Here is a 22,750-nt window from a genome sequence, read left to right on the forward strand (position 1 = left end):
TTGAAGTCCATTCCAGCTCTGCAAAATCCAAAGTTCACAAGCCATTTTTGTTGTTGTTGTTCCCGGTCAGTATCAGTTCTTACCTGGACTATTCAAATATTAAAGAAACGGGCCACGTTCCACAGAGAGCCCTGCTTCCCTGGCGCACGGCAGGCACCCCGGAGGGGCTTAAGGAATGGGTAAATGAAGGTACCAAGACGAAGTGAGGGAAGAGCAGGTATTGGTAAGGAAGGCTAAGAGCCTATATGGCGAGAAAGCAAGTGAAGGAAAATCACAAACCAGGCAGAGGGGGAGAAAAAGAGGAAGACGAGGACGAGAAGCAAAAGACACCCAAAAAAGAAAAGATACTGAGGCGGCTGGTAGGATGACGGCCAAAGGCAAAGCCAAGGGTCAATCCAAATAAAGACAAGTGGCGCTTCTAACCCCCCACCTGAGGATACAGCATCCTGTCACCAACTGCTTAGGAGAGAGGAGGGGGGAGCGGGAGCCCGAACAAGAAGTTTCCTGGCTCCCCTCCACAGCTGCCTCTGCGGGGAAGGCGGGAGGAACCGGGGGAGAAAACGAGAACAGGGAAAATTGCCATCCGCAGAGCAGGTAAGAGGAGGTTGTTCAGATTTATGGGTTTTATTAAGCCAGTTTTCTGAATCACTCTGCTATAAAGGAAAATAGCTTCTGCGGCGCGGTCTGGCGTCCTTCAGGTGAGGAACAAAGCGCCGCGGAGTTAGGGACAGACCCTGGCCGGGCGCGGAAGCACTGCAGGTGTTCCTGGCTGTTGGGCCACATCACGTTTATGTCGTGAGCGGGAATTGAAAATCAGTCCGTGTGAGGCAGAGATGAACCCACATCTGTTATCCTCCCCAACAATAAATAAATAAATAGCCCCGACAGACGGATGCCAGGCTATCTGGAGCAAAATTTTAGAGCTATGTGCTTTATGACAAAGCTAGACCCAGGGTCCGACGGAGGCTGCAGGCAGCGCGACACTGCGGCCGCCCTGAGCGTTGATGCTACATGTTGCTAAAGGGAACATAATTTATAGCACAAACCCTACGGCTTCCACTAGGGTTGAGCTTTCGTCTCATTTTCTTGCCTTTTTATTGGCTTCACTGCACGGTTGCCAATAGCAACACCCACTGGTAGCAAGGGGAGTTCAACACCATCGCAATCTGCCATACACTGGAGCCCTGACAATGTCAACCATCAATCAAGTAGCTGTTTGTAATTGCCTCCATCTATTTTTCCTGTCTCGAGGTATCTTTCCTATTGTGGGTCAAAATTCAGAAACTGCTGACTAATGCCATGGGTCTGTTCCTCAGAGACCATGAGGCAGTGGAAAAGGACAGCAGCGCCCTCCCTGTGCAACCCCAGGGGTGAGAGGTTGAACACTTGCAAGTTTGGGATATTTTTAATCCCTTTTCTAAATAATGTGTAATTTTCCAAGACTCTGAGGTGTGGTTATCCAAGTACTCTGCGTTTTTACAGTAAACATTTTCTCAGTCCTTATTATTGTTTATTTCCTACTGGAGGAAGGCATTTAAAAAGTGAGCCTTCTTATAAAACCTCCAACTGACCAGATCATGTTTGCTTCCTCTCTTGGCCATTAATGGCTGAAATGACGACTTCATCCTACTTTCTCCGTGTGATGGATTTTTTCAGACATGCTATTTATTTTCTTATTAATCAATATGTAGATTATACATACACAACCCCCAGTGTGGCTCACGATCCTGGCCAAGAGGGACAGTGTGCAGACCATTAAGGGCACCACACAATGCAGAGCAGAGGGGGGCTCCCCCCTGACTTGGCCACCAGCTGGACCTGTTCTCTTGGGACCCTTCAGGTCTTGGGTTTTCCAACTGTAAAAGAAAGATGCTGGCTTTTATTCAGTTCCCTTCTACACTGGAGGACCAAGCTGTATTTAATTTTTAAAGTGTTTTCCACATAATTGTCTTACTTACTCTTCTCAAATAAAACAGGACCAAACCTAAAGGAGGTCGTCTTCTAAAGACAGAATAAAAAGTTACATATATGGGTTAAATATAAAACAGCCTTACTACAGATAGATCTGAGCCTGCCTCTAGTGATCATAAAAAATATGGTCATCAGGACAATTTTTTTTAAATACACCCTTTTACTTCATAAAGGACAGTCTTAGATTATCTCACATCTAGATATCCCACAAATGGCAGTCACTATAATTTAGAAGTCAATTTATGAAATGAGTCAAATGCAATTAAAATTGTATGTGTTTATTTCTAAAATCTGAGTGGTCTATACATTTATAGGTATTTTATATTTACATACACATTGGGTTGGATTAGAAATCATCTTTAAAATTTTGTTAGCATAATAACATTATCTAATATTAACACTACAGGAATTCAGTTGTTTTTCAGGTATCAAAATTTATCATACTTTATCCACTTACCTTAGGTCATTAAACACAGTCTGCTCAATTTACTTTGCCGTACAATTATTTTAAAATCCATTTCTCCTGCTGACTCTTAATGAATTGCAGAAAGATAAAATACAGTCTCATCCCCAGAAATAGTGTCAACTCCCTTTAAGCAGGACAAAAATCTAAACACATGGGGGGGGAAGATTTAAATCTAAAGAAAAATGTCTGGGCTGGAAAAAATAAAAACTCAGAGGATTCATTAAACAACAGAACAAAACCTAATTCTGGACCCTGAAAACTCTGGCAGTGTCAGTGCAGGGAGGTTTCATTGTCTGCTTCGGAGCAAGTCTCTGAAACAGTTGTTCTCCTGCTTGCTGTAAAGAACTCCCCAAATTCAAATGCAGCAGGAAATGTAAAGGGTGAGCCTGGCCACGAGCAGGCCAGAATTTCTTAAGTGAGCAGTAACAGAATCAAACACAGAGATGGCAGAAACAAAATGAAGCGTGTCCAGGGAACGTCATGAGGAGCACACAGTTCAGCAGTACCTGGTGTCCTTACACTATTTGTTACCACCTTTTTCCTCAGCTAGTAATTTGGGGTTACCTCTTCTCTGATTTAATTTTGAACGTTCTCGCATATTTAGCACATCTCTCAACAAGGCTAAAGTTCAGTTTATCTGTGTAGCATATATATATGTATATATACATATACACACACATCTCCAATGTTGTTGAATGAATACACTGGCCCAGAAATATGTTAAGTAAATGAAGTATTTGCTGTGTCAAAAATGTGCTATTCGAAGCTATCATCTTTGTGTTCACTTTCTGTGTGTATATATATATAATTAGGATCTCAGTGTTTTCTTTAGATTTAGATCAAATCATATTTAGATGAACGAGAGAGAGAGAGAAAGGGGTGGGGAGAAAGGAAAAGAAAGAAACAGCATAGTTTAGAAATGAGAGATTAGGTTTTGTTAAGTCTCATTCCCAGGGGGGAAAATTGCTTTTGCCACTTTATTTCGATATACAATAGTCTAAAAAGGATCCCCTCTGGATTTGCATCCTAATTATTACTGTTTGACACAAAAGAAGGGAAATATGTCTTCAGTTGAGTTGTTTAAAGTGACTCTCTTTGTGCATATTTGCCAGGCTGATGTTTCATTGTAAGAATACTACCTTACAGATTGCGTGGCCATTTCCCAAGTAACCAATTCATGAGTTTGAAACAGTCTGCTTTTAGAAACCTAAATATCTTTGTTTTTAATAAAGTGTTTAAAGTTTTACTAAGCCTCTGGAATAATCTTTATCTCTCTGAAGAAGGGTGATTTAATGACTGGAAGAGGCAAGCATGCATCTGAATACTGACGATTTAAATTTTGACTGTCAATGTAGCCCATATGAGAAGGATACTGAGACCATCCTGTCCATGGAGCATTTTAAAGATGACAAAAGGTTCTTCGAATTATTGAAGATTTTCTGGAGGGAGAAGAATCTGCAGGCGAATGTGGGTTCCTGCGTCCGTTACAGATTGCTCGAATTTGCGTGGGCAATTACACAGGGGGATCGCATCAATGCAGGGCTGCCAGCCACACTGACGCCACACAATTACACAACGGCTTCGGTGCTTAAACTTTAAAATTCTTACACCATTGTGTCTGTTCTATTAGAACAAACTGCAGCAAATGATCCAAAGCCAATTCCAATGACTGGAGAGGAGGTACCTAGGGGGAGCGAGCGAAGAGGTGCAGTATGGCCCCTACTGGCCAGCCGAAGCAATTGCCAGTCCCCACGTGCTGGCTGCAGCAGCCACAGGCTGCTTTTTGTGCTTTGCAGCCCAGGATTTTCCAATGGGGCCAAGGGTTAAGAGTCACCTAATTCACAGAAGGGCTGTGAGGATTAATGAGGGAAGTTAGGCAAAGCAGGACCTGGTTCTGGTACAGAGAGTACTGCATAAACACGAGGCTTAGAGTAGCTCTTTGTTTGGATGGTTGGCTGCTTTCCTTAAATGCCAGTATCCACAGTTGTTCCTTCTCTACTAATTCCACTTATAAAACTATAATGCTATTGTGTTCTCCCTGATAAGTTAATTTAGATAATAACACTGTAAGCACTCAAATATAAGCTACTTGATAAAAAAAAAAAGGTATATCCAAGAAGGAAATCTAATTAAAATATTAATAAAGCTGGGGATCCCTGGGTGGCTCAGCAGTTTAGCGCCGCCTTCAGCTCAGGGCTGATCCTGGAGACCTGGGATCGAGTCCCACGTCGGGCTCCCTGTATGGAGCCTGCTTCTCCTTCTGCGTGTGTCTCTGCCTCTCTCTCTCTCTCTCTCTCTCTCTGTCTCTCATAAATAAATAAATAAATAAAATCTTTAAAAAAATAAAATATTAATAAAGCTGAAACTACCAGCAAAAAGAGAGTTCACAATGAGACTAAATGGCTTACTATCTGAGCATAAATGTCCCCAAGTGTTGATTTGGTATGCAACCTTTCCAAAAGTATTAAAAGACTGAACAGATGCTCCTAAAAGTCAATTCCATTGCCAATTTGGCAGTAACTTATTCTTTTTCCCTGTTTATTGTTGAGAGGAAACAAGGCAACTGAGCCCCTGAAACTGGCCATCCTGAAGAAAATGTCCTGCAATGACAGGAAAACAGAAAGAACACCTGGCAAATGTTTTTGCAGAAGGTCTTCCGTTATCAAGGAAGATGTCTGCCCAGAGCTGTGGTAGTTGAAATGTTCAGAAATGACGACTTTACCAACAGGAAAGGATCACACTTGCAGGATAAATAAGAAATCCCACCTTCCAACTGTTTTACAAGCCAATAGCGAAAAGATTATACATACAAACAGAACAGGATTTGATCATCTCTGATTCTGGCAGGCAGAAACATAAACATATGAGGAACCAAACGTCACACTTTTAGCTCCTACACATTTTGCAAATGAAATTCTTCTACATGGTAAACGTCCCTTCCTTATGCAGCAAAATCCATCAAGTCCAACACCATTTTCTCAAAGCCTGGTTTCTTTCAACAAGGCACTAAATCATCTTATTGAAACCACCAAATGTTTTCTTATTGTTCAGAATGGTACATTTACCTTTTGATACATGCTCCAGTTTTCAAGATTTTTGGAAACAAAATGAGCCTTTATGACATTTTATAATATTCCATCCCATTTACTGCTTTCCAGAATTTCTATCATTAATTAATGGGCCTTCTTTTCGCCCCACCTCAAAAAAAAAAAACTAATCTATTCCCCAACTGCCTATCAGAGACTAAATAAAAGTCAGTCTATCACAGCAGCAGTGATGGTCATGCCAATTTCACAGTGTGATTTGTGCACTCATTTCGTTTTGAAAATGACCCTGCCCTCCATCTGTCTAAACCGAATGTCCTGGGCTTTTTTCAAGCCAGGCCTCAGGAACAGTAGCACATGCAGTAAGGGGGAAGACACAGAGCAGCCTCCCTCCTGCCCCCCTCAGCTGCCTCACCCACAGATGGGTACCAACACAAAGCGGGGTCCCCAACTGATGCCTGAAGGGATCAGGAAAATTTGGGGCAAAGCAGATAGTCCTTCTGTTTTTCAGCTTCCAAGAAGCCATCTGAAGGTGAATGCTTTACGTGATACAACTCTGAAAAAAAGACTGATAGACCAAAGATAAAAAGGTAGTTTCCTGGGATCCCTGGGTGGCTCAGTGGTTTGGCGCCTGCCTTTGACCCGGGGTGTGATCCTGGGGTCCTGGGATCGAGTCCCGCGTCGGGCTCCTGGCATGGAGCCTGCTTCTCCCGCTGCCCGTGTCTCTGTCCCTCTCTCTCTCTCTCTATCAGGAATAAATAAAATCTAAAAAAAAAAAAAAAAAAGGTAGTTTCCCATTTCTGTATTTTTGTTATCTTACATTGATTTAACAGTAACTTACCCAAAGTTACAGTTCATACCTAAGGATTTTAAAATACTGAGCCTGAGTTCCCAAGGGGCACATGTAGGCAGGCAGCCCAAAAGGTGAAGATCCTCCCACACTCACTGGGCAGCATTCACCAGCCTGTGTCAACCCACATACCTGCTGAGTCCAAGGCCCTAAACGGGTGCACGCAGAGGCTGCGTTGAAAGAAGCGTCTGAGCTACAGTAGTCCTCACTGGCTCTTTTCTCAGGGTATCCTAGGTGTGCGAGAGCTCTCACCTAACCCTCTGAAATGTGTGCGGTCTGTTCCCCTCTCCGTATTCATGCGGTGGCAAGTTCCTTTTCTGGCCCCATTCAGAAATTCACAGCTCTGCCAATGTCTCAGCAAGAGGGAAGACTGAACATACATAAAGTCTACTGTTTTCTGATGTGAACAGTGAGAAACCTGCAGAAGTCTCCTCCTAGGTAACACGTGACTAGAAGCTACACCACCTCCACCCACTAATTACTTCCTAACGTGTGTTCACAGCTCCAATTCGGATCTGAAACTCCAAACTTCTGCTGCCGGCACCGACTCGGTTGGTTGGCTGAATGGAGCAAAATGACACGAATGTTCCATTCTACAACTTGGCCCCACACACTGGGCTCCTCCAAACTCCTTTCTGGGGGTCACATACACAATGAGTTGTTTACCAGTCACTATTTCTTACCAAAACTAGGTGTCAGATACCATGGCACAGCTGCTAACTCCCTGGCTGTGCGGCCTTCAGCAAATAACCCACACCTTCCCTGTACGCAGATTCTTTACCTGTAATATACAAAATAGGAGCGGATATGAAGATTAGAAGAAAAAAAAATGTACCCTAATGACCTAATAAAGTGCCCACGTGGGCAGCCCGGGTGGCGCACCGGTTAGCGCCGCCTTGGCCCAGGGCGTGTCCCCGGAGACCCGGGGTCGAGTCCCTCGCGGAGCCTGCTCCTCCCTCGGCCTGGGTCTCTGCCTCTCTCTCTCTCTCTCTCTGTCTCTTATGAATAAAATCTTTAAAAAAAATTTAAAAAAAAAAGAGGACTAGAGACACTTGGACCTAAAACCGGATGTCCCAGAGAGCAAGAAAACAGTCACAAAACCATTTCCTACCGTCACCTGTGAAAACGACAAAAATAAGGACTTTTGGTCTCATATCGAACAACACAGGCGGCGGCCCCCAATCTTCCCGAATACCGGGGTGGGGGGTGGGGGGGGGGGCGGGGGGGGAGGGCAACCAAGCCTCCTCTCCCGGCCTCTGGGTCGGTCCCGCGAGACTGCGCCCCAGCATGCAGCGCGGCCACGCACGGGATACGCCGCAACTGGAGTGGTGCATGCCGGGAAGTGGAGTTTTCGTCTCTGAGCAACGTGGACGCGTTTGTTCAGTATTCCTTGACTAACGGCCTTAGCAGTCTCAAGTCTTGCGGGGCGGAAGTAGTAATTGAGAGGCCACCTTCACTGATGGCTTTTAAATCCTAACAGGCTTATTCAGTTACAAAGTACCTCCCGGCCCGCAGCTGTTCGTTTTCGGGCGGCCGGTTGCCGTGGCAACCAGCGCGCCCCAGCGCCGCGGCGGCGGGCATGGCCGGGCTGGGCGGCGCGCACGTCCCCGATGGCGAGTTCACCGCCGTCGTGTACCGGCTCCTCCGCGACGCCCGCTACGCCGAGGCGGTGCAGCTGCTGGGCGCCGAGCTGCAGCGGAGCCCGAGGAGCCGCGCCGGCCTGTCGCTGCTCGGCTACTGCTACTACCGCCTGCAGGAGTTCGCGCTGGCCGCCGAGTGCTATGAGCAGCTGGGCCAGCTGCACCCGGAGCTCGAGCAGTACCGCCTGTACCAGGCCCAGGCCCTGTACAAGGCCTGCCTGTACCCGGAGGCCACCCGCGTGGCCTTCCTGCTGCTGGACAACCCCGCCTACCACGGCCGGGTCCTCCGCCTGCAGGCCGCCATCAAGTACAGCGAGGGCGACCTGCCCGGGGCCAAGAGCCTGGTGGAGCAGCTGCTGAGCGCGGAAGGCGGGGACGACAGCGGGGGCGATGGCGAGCCCGACGGCCAGGTCAACCTGGGCTGTTTGCTCTACAAGGAGGGACAGTACGAAGCCGCGTGCTCCAAGTTCTTCGCGGCGCTGCAGGCCTCGGGCTACCGGCCTGACCTGTCCTACAACCTGGCCTTGGCCTATTACAGCCGCCGGCAGTACGCCTCGGCGCTGAAGCATATCGCCGACATCATAGAACATGGTATCCGCAGGCACCCGGAGCTTGGTGTGGGCATGACCACCGAGGGCATTGATGTCCGAAGCGTTGGCAACACCTTAGTGCTTCACCAGACCGCCCTGGTCGAGGCCTTCAACCTCAAGGCCGCCATAGAGTACCAACTGAGAAACTATGAGGTGGCCCAGGAAACCCTCACGGACATGCCACCGAGGTCAGAAGAAGAGTTAGACCCCGTGACCCTGCACAACCAGGCGCTGATGAACATGGACACCAGGCCTACGGAAGGGTTTGAAAAGCTACAGTTTCTGCTCCAGCAGAACCCCTTCCCCCCAGAGACCTTTGGCAACCTGCTGCTGCTCTACTGTAAGTATGAGTATTTTGACCTGGCGGCCGATGTCCTGGCAGAGAATGCCCATTTGACCTACAGGCTCCTCACCCCCTATCTCTATGACTTCTTGGATGCCATGATCACCTGCCAGACGGCTCCGGAAGAGGCTTTCGTTAAGCTTGATGGGCTGGCAGGGATGCTGACTGAACAGCTCCGGAGACTCACCAAACAAGTACAGGAAGCAAGACACAATAGAGATGATGAAGCTGTCAAGAAGGCAGTGAATGAGTATGACGACACCCTGGAGAAGTACATCCCCGTGTTGATGGCCCAGGCAAAGATCTACTGGAACCTTGAGAATTATCCAATGGTGGAAAAGATCTTCCGCAAATCTGTGGAATTCTGTAATGACCACGATGTGTGGAAGCTGAACGTGGCTCACGTCCTGTTCATGCAGGAAAACAAATACAAAGAAGCCATCGGTTTCTATGAGCCCATAGTCAAGAAGCATTATGACAACATCTTGAATGTCAGTGCTATCGTGCTGGCTAACCTGTGTGTTTCGTACATTATGACAAGTCAGAATGAAGAAGCTGAGGAGTTGATGAGAAAGATTGAGAAGGAGGAAAAGCAGCTGTCCTACAATGACCCCGATAAGAAAATCTACCATCTCTGCATTGTGAATTTGGTGATAGGGACACTCTATTGTGCCAAAGGAAATTATGACTTTGGTATTTCTCGGGTTATCAAAAGCCTGGAACCTTATCATAAGAAACTGGGAACTGACACCTGGTATTACGCCAAAAGATGCTTCCTGTCCTTATTAGAAAACATGTCAAAACGCATTATTGTGCTCTGTGACAGTGTTATTCAAGAATGTGTCCAGTTTCTAGAACAATGTGAACTTTATGGCAGAAACATACCTGCTGTTATTGAACAACCCCTGGAAGAAGAAAGAATGCACCCTGGAAAGAATACAGTCACATACGAGTCCAGACAGTTAAAGGCTTTGATTTATGAGATTATAGGATGGAATATGTAGTAATGTCTCCTAATGGAATTTATCAATCAATCTGTATTGTTTATCTGTATTTGGTCTTCCGTGTGTTTATCTTTGGCATCTTTACGTGTTACATAATGAGCCTGTACACTTGCAACTATAATAAATATTCCGTTTAAGGAGCCTTTCCGTTTAATTGAGTAAGGAGCACACAGTATGAGCTAGCTCACTTTGGAAATCTCTTTGCCAGAAATCACCAGGTTTTGCCCTCAAGCAACAGTTGCTAGAGTGACATATTTGCATATGCAAGTAACCCTCCATAGTAGTTTATATGCTAATTTTAGGCTAAGAAAGAATGTATCATGAGCCAATGAACTGTTAGACTGAGTATGTTTGCATTCCTGGTGACTGCTAGGTCCAGGATGGTCCATGGCTGGACCTTTCTTCAATCAGCAACAAAGACAGATGGTTTATGTCATCCCGGGATAGACGTCTGTCTAATAATACCAATTGTGACCTTAACCGTATACCTCCACTCCATCTTTTTAGTTCTGTAAACTCTGGATCTCAACTGAGTCAAGTTTGGGCCTTGGCGTAAGCTCTTGTGGAAGTACAAGTACTAAATGGATGAGAATTATCTTCTTGGTTCTTTTCAGGTTATGAGGTTTGGTCTGTGGCAGAATTTTTCTTCCATAATTTGGTTGGTTAGTTGATCTTAGATTTTATACAGTATTTCCCCTCACCTTCCATTTTTGGTTTTCCAGGACTGATTATGCCTCGTTGTGAATAGTGACAATCAAATATAAAAGCTTTCTAATGTGTTCAGCATAGGGAACAGGAAGCACCGAACTGACAATGAAAAGACTAAGGTATGAGTTCCAGACCATCCAGTCAAGTTTTACCTTCAGAAATTCATTTACCCCTTGACTGCCCACATTCATTTGAACTATTAAATGCTTTTTACAATTACTACTGGCTCTAACATCTGATGCTGTACAACCACACGGAAGAAAGTTGACTACATTATGACCTGGATATTTAAACAAGTCATTCAGGAAACAAAATCTATAATTACTTTTCAAACAAATGTTTTCTGGTATTTGGGCTTACAGTAAATGTTAATCCATTAGGTAAATATTTGTTATTTTTTGTTGGATGCTACAACATTTGATCACTACTAAGAAATTTGGGTTTTTGCCTTTTTCTACTTGGATCTTTTTTTTTAAAACTACATAGTTATTTAATTTTTAAAAATAGATTTTATTTATTCATAAGAGAGAAAGAGAGGTAGAGATACAGGCAGAGGGAGAAGCAGGCTCCATGCAGGAAGCCTGATGTGGGACTCGATCCCAGGTCTCCAGGATCACAGCTGGGCTAAAGGCAGGCACTAAACCACTGAGCCACCCGGGCTGCCCAGATCTTTTTCTTATGACTCTCAATATGAATATATAAAAGGCAGTCCTTATTCTCTGCTATAGGTTGTGCAGAAATTAAGAATTTTGTAAATATTTAGAAATTATTTAATCCTCTTACCCTTTTAGTTTTATCCATTAATTTATCAATTTGGTGGGAAGGGGAGATTTGCTCTTAATTCTTCCCAAAAAATGTTACACCACAAATGATATGTAAATGATATATACTCCAGGAGTTTTATTAACAGGCTATTATAATATGCATTTTTAAATCAATTATTCTTAAAATAATTAGAGCTTTTCCTGCCCAAGGTGAAGGTCTCCAGCTGCCAGTCTGCCAGCAGTCTGGAAACAGAGGAACAGGTGAGGTGAAGATGAAGCAGAGATGTAGCTATGTGATTTACTTCACAACCCACCTTGGATCCCCTTCATGTCCAAATCTCAGTAGTTAATCAAATGTCTGCTGCCATTAACAGAAGAGAAGTAATGGATAACAGAGTGGAAGTAACAGATGCCAGAGCTACTTCTGTAACTAACTCACCAAATCGAATCATCAGTCCTTGCATCCTTGTTTTATTTAATACAAGGAGGAGAGGTCATGCAGACTTTCCAAAAGGACAAAGCCACGATGAACAGGAAGGCAATCTCCAGTGTATTAAAGCTTTCTCTTGGAGTGTTTTCTTTTTCTGCCTTCAAAGGGTCTATTTAAGAGATAGTAGTGTTTACTGCTACAGAGTGTATCACAAGATAAGAAATGAAAAATCTATCTGCCTTACTGCCCTCCTTTTCTTTCTCTTCTTTATCTTTTATTTTCTCCCCTTTGTCAATTATAGGGACACTTCCCTGATGGCTGGCAGTTGAAACCACAAGCAGGTATAAAAGATGCAACCAACCTTTTAGCAGTAAGTATCAGTAAGTAGCACTGCGATTATCAAAGTGACTTTAGAAACCATTTAACCATGCATTTTTGCAAATTAAGATAAGACTTATCAATAAAAAGTGACTCTCAAATTGGTAAAGCCAGAGAAAATTTTAAGAGGACTTACCAAAAGCACTGGATCTATATTTGTATACTTGCAGTAATCCTTATCTTTTTCTCTTTGACCTCAATAGAAAAAAAGTGACAAGTTTTAAAGACTGTATTTTTTTGATGTTCTGTAACATTGGGAATTAAATATAGAGGAGACTTACTTTTCTGTAGTCATATAATCATTTTATATTGAAAAAAAATCATTTTATATTGAAAAATAGAGCCAGGCATTAGCCAGAGGTAATTAATTAGTCATAGGTATAGTGTGGTCTGGTTTCAATATTCTCCTTAGGGGGTGAGGGAAGAGTATGAGTCCTTATAAAGTGATTGCTTTATATTTGAATCCACAAGAAATCAGCGTTCTTTTGGTGGTTTAATAAAATCAGCTCCCCTGGATTTGGGCCAAGATTTGGGCCTATCGCATATTGAAATGCTGTCTACAACATCATAATGTGTCTATATTAGAAAAGAAATTGCCCTCATAGGGAAAAATGTTCAGAAAATAGAGAGGTCTGTGTATTTCTAGAATGAAAGATAGGCATTTGTTAGTTTAAAAAGGACCTGCCCATAACTTGATTGTAAATATTATTAGGTGGACATGTAAACTGAGTCCAAGTCCTTGCTTGAAAGTGAAATTTGCACATTTGTGAAATTAAACACATTATCAATGACTAGATCCCTCCATTCAAAGTAAGAAGTGGCTAAAATTGTACTGTGTAAATAAGACCTTCATAAGGTGCATGGGAAAGCATTTATTGCTATTATTATTTTTCCAGTTAGTTTAGCACAGAGACAAATCCTTAAAGACACATTACTAGAGGTTTTACCAGCACTGTGGCAGCTGCTGTAAAAAGTGTATCCACATAGTCTTTTTTTTTTTTTTTTTTTTTTTTGAAGAACTTCTTAATAAGGACTCACCAGGAGGGGCAGCCCCAGTGGCTCAGCGGTTTAGCGCCCCCTTCAGCCCAGGGCATGATCCTAGAGACCCAGGATGGAGTCCAACTTTCAGGCTCCCTGCATGGAGCCTGCTTCTCCCTCTGCCTTTGTCTCTGCCTCTCTCTCTCTCTTTCTCTGTGTGTCTCTAATAAATAAAACCTTTTAAAAAAAGAAAGAAAAAGACTCCCCAGGAAACTAGTGGCTGTTTAGTTTTTCTGTCTCTGCCACCCAAGGTCAGAGGCTATTCTGTGAAGACTCAACCTCTTGGTCTGAGTTACTCCAAATTTGACAAAGCCATGCCCCAGAGCTTATGGAAAGAAGAATATACACTCTGGGGAATAAAACACTTTTGGTCCATCATTAAGTCAGGAAATACTATATTTAGAGTAAGAGATGATCACACTCTAAATATTATAAAGCAAAAGAAAGCTTCAGGAATTGAATCCTAACAAATGCTTTTCTAAAAAAGATCCCATTACAAAAGTGATACCACATACCCACATATGTTAAGGAGTGCTTCTGTTTCGTGTTATTTACTAGAAAGATAAAACTTTTCCTATAGATAATACAGCATTTTTCTGTATTAGTCTCTTGTTCTTGCACTGATTCATTACATTTAAACGTTTTGAGGGACGCCTGGGTGGCTCAGCAGTTTAGCACCTGCCTTGGGCCCAGGGTGTGATCCTGGAGTCCCGGGATCGAGTCCCACATCGGGCTCCCTGCATGAGCCCTCCTTCTCACTCTGCCTTTGTCTCTGCCTCCCTCTCTGTGTGTCTCTCTGAAAAAATAACTAAATATTTAAAAATAAATAAATAAATAAACTTTTTGACAGTGTGCCAAAGAACACAGTGAGCTCTGCATGACTTGACCAAGATGCTGCAATTAGTTATTAGCCCTTTTCAGAAACTAAAGAGACTATCTTTCTGACAAGGGATGTCAAACTGATAGGATGTAAGATTGGCAAAATTGTAAAATTATTCTAGAAATAATCATATGGAATCGAAAATGGAAAATCATAAATGCATTCTTCTGTGACATTTGTAGATATGACTTAGATTTTTTAAATTATAAATTGGGTATTATGATAAAAATTTGGAATGCACCTGCAACAGTGAGCCCAGGGCTTGGACTAGTTCATCTCTTAAATCATAAAACTGAGTCTCTCAGAGAATAATATGACTTGCCCAAATCACAGAGCCAAAGCCAGGATCTGAATCCAGGGCTACAGGCTCCATTCCAGTGCTCTTTCTACTTAACCACAGTCCACCTCTTAGGCTTTTTTTTTTTTTTTCCATATTATTCTAACACTATCAATGCTAAGTATTTCTTTTTCCAGAGCTATGACTTTTACTACTTGTGTTGCTGCTGATTATTTAATTGGTGGTGTAATAAGCTTTTCCCAAAGTACACTCAGCGAACATATTCCTGCACCAGCCTAAATTATATTCTGGTTTTCAAAAGTGTGCTGGAGGGGTCTTGAGTGGGTGCCATATGTTGTTTGCAGCAGGCACAGATTTAGATGTGGTACAATCTGGGCCGGGCACAAAGATTACTGACCCACCTGTTGTTTCATCGGCTCTTTTTTAAAAATCACTTTTTATGATCCTTCTTCAAGTTAGCCATTTTCTTCTCTCCATCATGGTCTCTAGCCACCAAACACAGTAAAAACAGCTGTCAGAAGGCTTCTCTGCACCTCAAGTGCAAAGGGCAATGTACGAGGTACTTATTCAGAAATCACAGTAGAGGGCCAGCTGCTTCCTCAGGTATCTACAGAGTGTTACCAGAGACTTCTGAGGCTCCATAAAGCTTTACCTTTACTTGCAAAATCTATTTGAGCCAAGACTTTTAAGGGCTTGCTTACACTCTCCCACAAGATTGCTTACTCAGATTAGCTCAGATTTGGGAGAAGAAAATTAAAAGCAAGCTAAGAACGAGAGAACAGATTATGTCCCTGTTATCTACCTCCTTTTCCCCCTTTGTACTAATACCTCTCAGTCCTCACTGTATATCAAAATCAGCCAGTAAACTTTTCAAAAATAGAGATGCCTAGACCCTAACCCCTAAAGATGTGGTTTCAACTTATGGGGACGGCAGTGGAAGGGAGGGGTCAGTCTCTGCCTCTTTCTCTCTCTCATGAATAAATAAATAAAATATTTTTAAAAAATTAAGTGTATTCTTAATTCTCTTCACCTATTTCATTTATTCCCCACATTTCCTCTGGCAACCATCAGTCTGTTCTCTATATTTAAGAGTCTTTTTGTCTCTTTTTTTGCTTTGTTCATTTGTTTTATTTCTTAAGTCCCACATAAGAATAAAATTATTTGGTATTTGTCTTTCTCTGACTGACTCATTTCACTTAGCATTATACCTTCTAGATCCATCCATGTTGTAGTGAAATCTTATTTTATTTCCACTTTTATTTTTAAAAAATATTTATTTATTTGACAAAGCACATGAGGTAGGGAGGGCAGAAGGAGACGGAGAAAGAAGCTTTAGCAAATACCGCACTCAGCATGGAGCCCAATGCCAGCTCGATCTCATGACTGAGATCAGAACATGAGCTGAAACTAAGAGTTGGGACTCAACCAACTGCACCACTCAGGCACCCCAAAATCTTTTTTTTTTTTAATTTAATATCATGCACTCAAGCATTCCTAAGAAATCTTTGGCTTTCACAGAAGGAATTAGAAAAATACTGAAGTTATCTAGGAGCTCTTTGATAGTGAAACTTTTTAAAAGGTTTCCAGAATTTAAGAGTCTTTTAAAAAAAAAAAAAAGATTTATTTATTCATGAGAGACACAAGACAGAGAGAGAGAGGCAGAGACACAGGCACAGAGAGAAGCAAGCTCCTCATAGGGAGCCTGATGTGGGACTAATACTGGAATCCAAGATCACACCCTGAGCTGAAGGCAAGCGCTTAACCGCTGAGCGACCCAGGCATCCCTTTTTTTTCAAAGATTCGTTATTACTTATGGTCATCACCTGTTAGTTTATTACACTTGAAAAGTCACTCTATATATGCATTATCATAACCATGCTCATAAATGGTTTTGATTGGCTCTGGATGCATCCAAATTTGTCTTCCTAATATGGACCACATTCATCTGGTCTCCCTATAAATATGGATCCCTCCAAACTGGTCTCCAATCCCATGTGTACATTTATACATGCTCATACATCTTTTAAAATTTATACTGAAAATACAGTAATATTTAGTGGCTATGGTAATTTATAATCCAATATCCATTTCCTACCTCTACTCTGTTCCCACCTCCCAGATATTTGGTCTAAATTTATGACTCTCAAATACTTTGCTGCACATTAGAATCACCTGGGGAGCTTTCAGAACTCTCCACACCCCAGGCTACATCCCAGGATCTCTAGAGTTGAACCCAGGTATCAGTATTTTTCTCAACTTTCGAAATGCGGCCAAGGTTGAAAATCACTGGTCTAAGTCTATTGTTGTAATCCCCTTTTCCATAATTAATTTCAGGATAAGCATATGGTCCAATCTTTACCAAGGTGTCAGAAGTCTCTTGAAGGGCTTCTGAGAAAGCTTTCTTTAAAAAAAATTTAAAAATTAAAATAAAAAAAAAATAAGGACTCTCTTCCTCTGGGCATGGTTGATCTGAATCTACTGCCACCATCCTATGACTATGCCAGAAACTAACCTAAGTTTGAAGGGGTCTTTGAAGATACCAATGTAAAAAAAGAACTAGAGTCTGATTATTATCTTTGAGCCACTATATTACTTTCCTTACAACCTAACCTACCTCTGGGTCTCCTATAGAAAGGAAAAAATAAATTATCTTGTTTAAACTTGCTTGAGCCAGACTTTTTTGTCACTTGTGCCTAAAAGCACTCAGACCACACTCATCATATTTAGGTCACACAATTTTGAATGTTGTCCACATGATGAATGTTTATGCACATTGCCAACACTTTAGTCATCCAGTCTTCCTTGAGACCCAGCATCACTCTTTAGATTCCAGTGAGTAGGAAACATTTAATTGACCTTTGTAAAGATACTGCCTGAAAACTTGCCTTTACTCACACAGTCTTCTGAAAATTGTAGCAGCTACTTATGAGATTGGTAATGCTATTCTTGGGAGAGCATTCACTTATGTAGAAGTAAATGCAGAATTAAATTGTTCTACCCAAATAAGTTGCCCTAAGTCCAAGGCTTGCTCACTGTTTCTTGGCAGAACCACAAGCCGAACACCAATGCATACTGTAACTCATACAGAAAATATATTTCTCAATTTTAGAACTGCCTCCACATTCATATAAGGTTATTTCAGTAAAAGCTCAATAAATAATAGAATAAAAATGAAAACAATGGCAGCATTTATTCATGTATAGTAAACCTCAGTGTTAAAGTGAGGCAACCTAATATTTTTTCCAGTGAGAAATGCTAATCCATGTACTGCTCTATTTCAGCCTTAGCCTTTTCCAGTCATAAACCTGGTTATAGGAAAAGCTTCATAAAAAATAAATACTTTAGTTTTTGATAATCCCCACAGCACGGCATTCCATCTATCAGGCCCAACTTATTCTGAGTTGTTGGCTTACATCAGTTCCCTAGAAGAAAGATGAAGAAAATTCAAATTCAAACCGGATGGTCCATATCACATGGGGGCATAGGGACAGTTGATTTACTCATATAATCTCTTTAAACACCTACCAGGAGAGGTTCTCAGACAGAATTTATTGCCTCCTCCTGCCATCTTTGGACCTACAAAAAGCAAAGCAAAATCCTTCTATGAAACCTGAAACTCTAGTCACTGGTTTCCTGGCTGATGTCATTTCAAAGGCACGGTGTAGCCCTGTGATAGCTACAGCGGAAATCTGCCTCTCTATGGGGTTTCCATCTGTTTGCCATCAGAAGGGACCTTTCTGGGGAGCCATGGTAAATGCAGAGCACCCCTTCCTCCCTGTGGGTTCTGGAGTTTTGAATTAATGTTTTTAAGACCAATTGTTATTACGATTGACGACTGAATTATGCTTAAATTTTCCCAGAATAAGATGGAATATATAATTACATTGCTGTAACTTTAGTTTTCATTTATGTGGGTTCTCATAGGTTATTTTTATAAATTTTCCATATGATCCTGAAACTACTTTGCAAATGTTACCAAAATAAGAATTCAGTCACTGAAATTCTTTCCTTTGGAATAAGAGTTTTCTATATAACTTTATGTAGTGAACATCTTATAAAACAGCTGGCATTTGAAGCAACTCTTTCTGAGCTCATCAGGTCTAAAGTTGCTGCAAAATACAAATTTTGTGTCAGAAGGCTATTTATTTACTTTTCATTAAGGGTCAACAGAAATGATACGCTAAATTAAAGCAAAGAAAATAGATTATAACGACAAGAGGTTTCAAAACTGAGATCTTATATGGATTGGCTTCAATATAAATAATCCCCTATAAGTAACTGGGGCTTCACCATGGTACCAAGCTATAACTAGCTGGGGATTGAGTGTATTCACCCAGCAACAAATGTATAATGGTCGCTTTTATTACTGAAGAAACAAAGCTTGAATTAATAACACAGGAATGTTTAAAAAGGGAAAAGATTTCATGAAGATCAGCCTTTTTCTCATCCCCATCCTCCCCTACAGGTCTTCCAGCTTTCACAATGCCCAGACAAAAACAGACTCCCCATTATATTCCTCAAGGAATAATTTATTAAATGCATTTTTATAAATTGGACTTTCTCTGTTTATGTGCCATTTCCTCAGAGAAGGCTGACTCTAAGGATAAAATAGAAATAACATCACTTTTCAATATTCCTAAAGTCCCCAATTCCTAGAAAAAGACAAGAATACAAAGGTCTTTTTATTCCTTCTGTCAATTACCTGTTTCAGTATGGTCTTCTTGGAGCTCAGTATCAAATGAGGCACGGTCCCCAGTGGGCAATAGAGAGGCAATGTTTTCCTCACCTCACTGGGGAAAAGGAAATATGAATATTGAGCCAAAGGACTTTGAGAGAATGGAAAGGGGAATGGAGGAAGATTCATGATAGAGGGTATGGTGTGAGGGAGAGACCAGGCGAAGAAAGACAAAAAAACTTGCCTTCCATGGAAAGATGAAATTGCGCCCATGATATTTACATGACTTAACATGAAGTATATTTACCTCAATATTTCCTAAAGCATGGCAGATGCATGAGATAATCAAAAGAAATGAATTTAGCTGGCATACAGAAGAACATTTTTTAAGAGCCATATATTTATTTTATTGTATTTGTAGACACACATACACACGACACATCAAACCTGAAATGTCATCAATGCTATTGCATGCGATGAGGCTAAAATTTAAAAAATGACTTGATTGAAAGAAAAATGCTAAATAATAAGACACTGTAAGTACTTAGCTGTGGCAAGAAGCATGTCAGTAGTACTTGAATGACAAGAGTTTAAGAGCTTAGTTTAGACAAATGGAGCACAGAACTCCATGTGAGAGTGTTGAAGAACCCTACACATCACCGAGCAAAAGTGAGAATTTTTTACTTAGATTCAGTAAGTATCTGTCAAGGGCTTCTATTTTCAGAAAAGCTAACTTCACACTTTAATACGGAGATTTCTGCCACCTACTGTGAAAATCTCCTCAGTAGAATGTTGCCTAACAAACTTATGATCAAAAAAGTTTAAACATTCTAGATGCCTGTTTCCTTGATTGAAAAGCTGAGACTTTAGACTAGGTGTTCGCATTTCCTTATAATTCTAATCTGTTCCCATCCTAAGATTTTTCCCCCCATTTCCCACAAACCTAACAGGTTTCGACTTTTTGGTGGATAATGAATCCCACCAGTAGAGGGGGCCTCGCTCTGCTTGAAAAGTCCTCTGAAAGGTTGAAAAAGTGGTTACTCCACTCAGAACAGGATCGCCCCTCCATTTGCGTAAGACCCTGTGACTTTTCTCTGAGTTAGTAATTGCTATCTTATGGAGCAGTCTGGCAGCAGACGTGCTGGCACACTACAGTCTCAGATCCAGTCTTGAGTTTTCCGTAAGGATCTGGTGAGCCACTGTACAACACAACACTAGGTAAAATAGTGAATGTTCTCATTGTTACATTTTTCATGATGTGTCTACATAGTAAGTAGTTCTGGGCTGACTAGGCAGGGAACTAGTTGTATTCATTTTGAGTTGAATTCCAAGTCTTGAGTTGGAGGAATTTTTAAGAGCATCTCTTCCAACTCCCTCATATCACGAAATGAAGGACAGACACTCAAAGAACTTATGTCCCATAGAAAGATATTAGTGTGGAAACAGAAACTATGCAGCGTATATAAAAACAAAACAAAACAAAAACAGTCATTTTCAGCCTGTTTAGTCCTGACTGCCCCTAGGAGCTGCGTGGCAGGTCATTTAACTGTTGGGTCTCAGTTTCCTTTTCTGTCAAATAAAGGCACAGAACCAGGTAACAGCCAAGATCACTTCAGTTCTATTTTAATAGGCTCTGTTTCTAAATGATTATTGCTTTGGTTTCCATTTGCAGGCAATTCTAAGGCTTCTTGTTTGCTTTACTGTTCATTCATCTTCATTAAGTTTGTAAATATGTTTACCTTTATTGAGTATAAAAGGAATTAAAATTCAACTACAGAACAAAAAGTTAAAACTCCATTGTGAATGCAACCATCAAAAATATAATCTAGACAATAAGAGAATGTAGAAAAGTGAAAACAAGTTGGAGTATCAAGGCTGTAAAGCTATGATCCATCTTTTAAGAAAAAAATGTTTATGACCATTGTATAATAAACCTAATTCAAAAGGAGGAAAAAGTCCATCTAAAAGGCAAAGTTGAGGTTAACAAGTATCAAGCACAGCCAGCTAGAGATTTTAGGAGGTGGAATGAAAGCAATCAGCAGACCCTCAAGCACTCACCCCCAGGTCCCCCACTCCTGGTATACTTCAGCCTTGCAATAAAGCTTCCCATTTTTCAGGATATTAAATTCGAGTTCAGGGAAAGCCAGACATCATGTAATCACAGTTTGGAATTACAGTGTATATCTAATAAAAGCCCACAGAACTTGCAAAAAAAAATTCAGAATATTTTAAAGAGCTATGTGTTTGCTAGGAAGAAGGGAGGTGGGAAAGAAATCACGTGTAAGGGGAACCTTTTCACAGAACCAAGGCAGCTCCAGACCAGGCACAGATACTGGCAAACAGCCTAAAATAGGGACCCCCCTCCTCCAAAAGAAAGGAAGAGGAATAGGGAAACAGTCTTCACCACAGACTGACAATACCTTTGTTCAGATTGGACACTAGGGAGGCCCACCCCACACTTTTCCCCTGCTGGCATCACTGCTCTGTGGAGAAGGCCAAGTTCTTTCTCTGGTTGCTATGTAAAATGAATGCAGAAAAGTTGTGATGATTCACCCAATTAATTCAATCACATTTGGGTTAATTCTACTAGAGACAGGGCCAACTTCATGGGTGGCTGTGTGATGACACAAGGCTCTGCACACAGAAGGATGCCCATGCTTGGTTTAATCCTCTGCTGTCGCTGTTTTAAAATTCATAATAGGGATCCCTGGGTGGCGCAGCGGTTTAGCGCCTGCCTTTGGCCCAGGGCGCGATCCTGGGGACCCGGGATCGAATCCCACGTCGGGCTCCCAGTGCATGGAGCCTGCTTCTCCCTCTGCCTGTGTCTCTGCCTCTCTCTCTCTCTCTCTCTCTCTCTCTCTCTGTGTGACTATCATAAATAAATACAAATTAAAAAAATTTTTTTAAAAATTCATAATAATTTATGAAGAGGACCCCGCATTTTCATTTGCACTTTGTTCAAAAGTGCAAAAGGGCTTCAAAACTGATGTCACCATTTTTGGCTGGGTATTTTTATGAGGCTGCTCATATTACTGCATACTTTACTCACATTGCTCCCTCCATGATCAACATTTTTGACATGCCTAATCATGGCCTGTGTCTTCCTATATGTTTCATACACAGCCTGTGGACCTTTTTCATGAGGATTCATCCTCATCAAAACCTCCAAGTCAGAGCCTGTGTCTTTTTTCAGAGCCTTTTGTCTCTTCCCCAAGTGTCCAGAATCTCATACTGTTTATATGTGGGTGCTCTACAAATACACTACTCTCCTAGAACCAACATGAAAAGCAGTTGAGTCCTTTCTGAAACTCTACCTGGAGTCTTAAAAGGTTAGTGTAAACTCCTGCTCCACTGAGCATTCCATGTTGTCCTTAATATGGCCTGCATGTGGCAAACAAGAAAGAAGCCCAGTGTGCTACTGAATCTTGCTCAAACTTCTGTTGACTCTTAACACTTGGTCTTCTGCAGGTCAGAGTTTGCTTTAAGGCTGAAAGTGGTTCATTCAAGTGGCTAAAATACAATGATTTAAGGATAACTCTGGATTCCAAAAATCCACGGGTTACAGCAAGAACCGACAACCCTCCCACCCCATCCACACACAAAAGGCCTGAGGAGGACACGGGTGGCCCTAGGATAATAGAGCTCCTTTGATATCCCAGCAATCTTCCCCT

At 41.8% G+C, this 22,750-nt stretch overlaps 1 protein-coding gene and 1 long non-coding RNA gene across 2 annotated transcripts; one reads left to right on the top strand and one right to left on the bottom strand.

Annotated features, from left to right (window-relative positions):
• Nucleotides 1–1,725: 1,725 nt before the first annotated feature.
• Nucleotides 1,726–7,534, bottom strand: LOC129498731 (uncharacterized). The gene is made up of 3 exons (XR_008662189.1): nt 7,443–7,534; nt 7,015–7,112; nt 1,726–6,246 (listed from the first exon to the last, which is right to left on the bottom strand). It is a non-coding gene; the product is annotated as an uncharacterized LOC129498731 (long non-coding RNA).
• A 301-nt stretch (nt 7,535–7,835) lies between these two features.
• LOC129498728 (tetratricopeptide repeat protein 30A) lies at nt 7,836–10,636 on the top strand. Its single transcript, XM_055308283.1, has one exon. It carries the CDS (start codon nt 7,911–7,913, stop codon nt 9,906–9,908), a length of 1,998 nt encoding a protein of 665 aa, XP_055164258.1. The 5' UTR covers nt 7,836–7,910; the 3' UTR covers nt 9,909–10,636.
• The last annotated feature ends 12,114 nt before the right edge of the window (nt 10,637–22,750 follow it).

The sequence above is a fragment of the Nyctereutes procyonoides genome, unplaced genomic scaffold, assembly GCF_905146905.1.
Source record: "Nyctereutes procyonoides isolate TBG_1078 unplaced genomic scaffold, NYPRO_anot_genome, whole genome shotgun sequence".
NCBI classification, from domain to species: domain Eukaryota; kingdom Metazoa; phylum Chordata; class Mammalia; order Carnivora; family Canidae; genus Nyctereutes; species Nyctereutes procyonoides.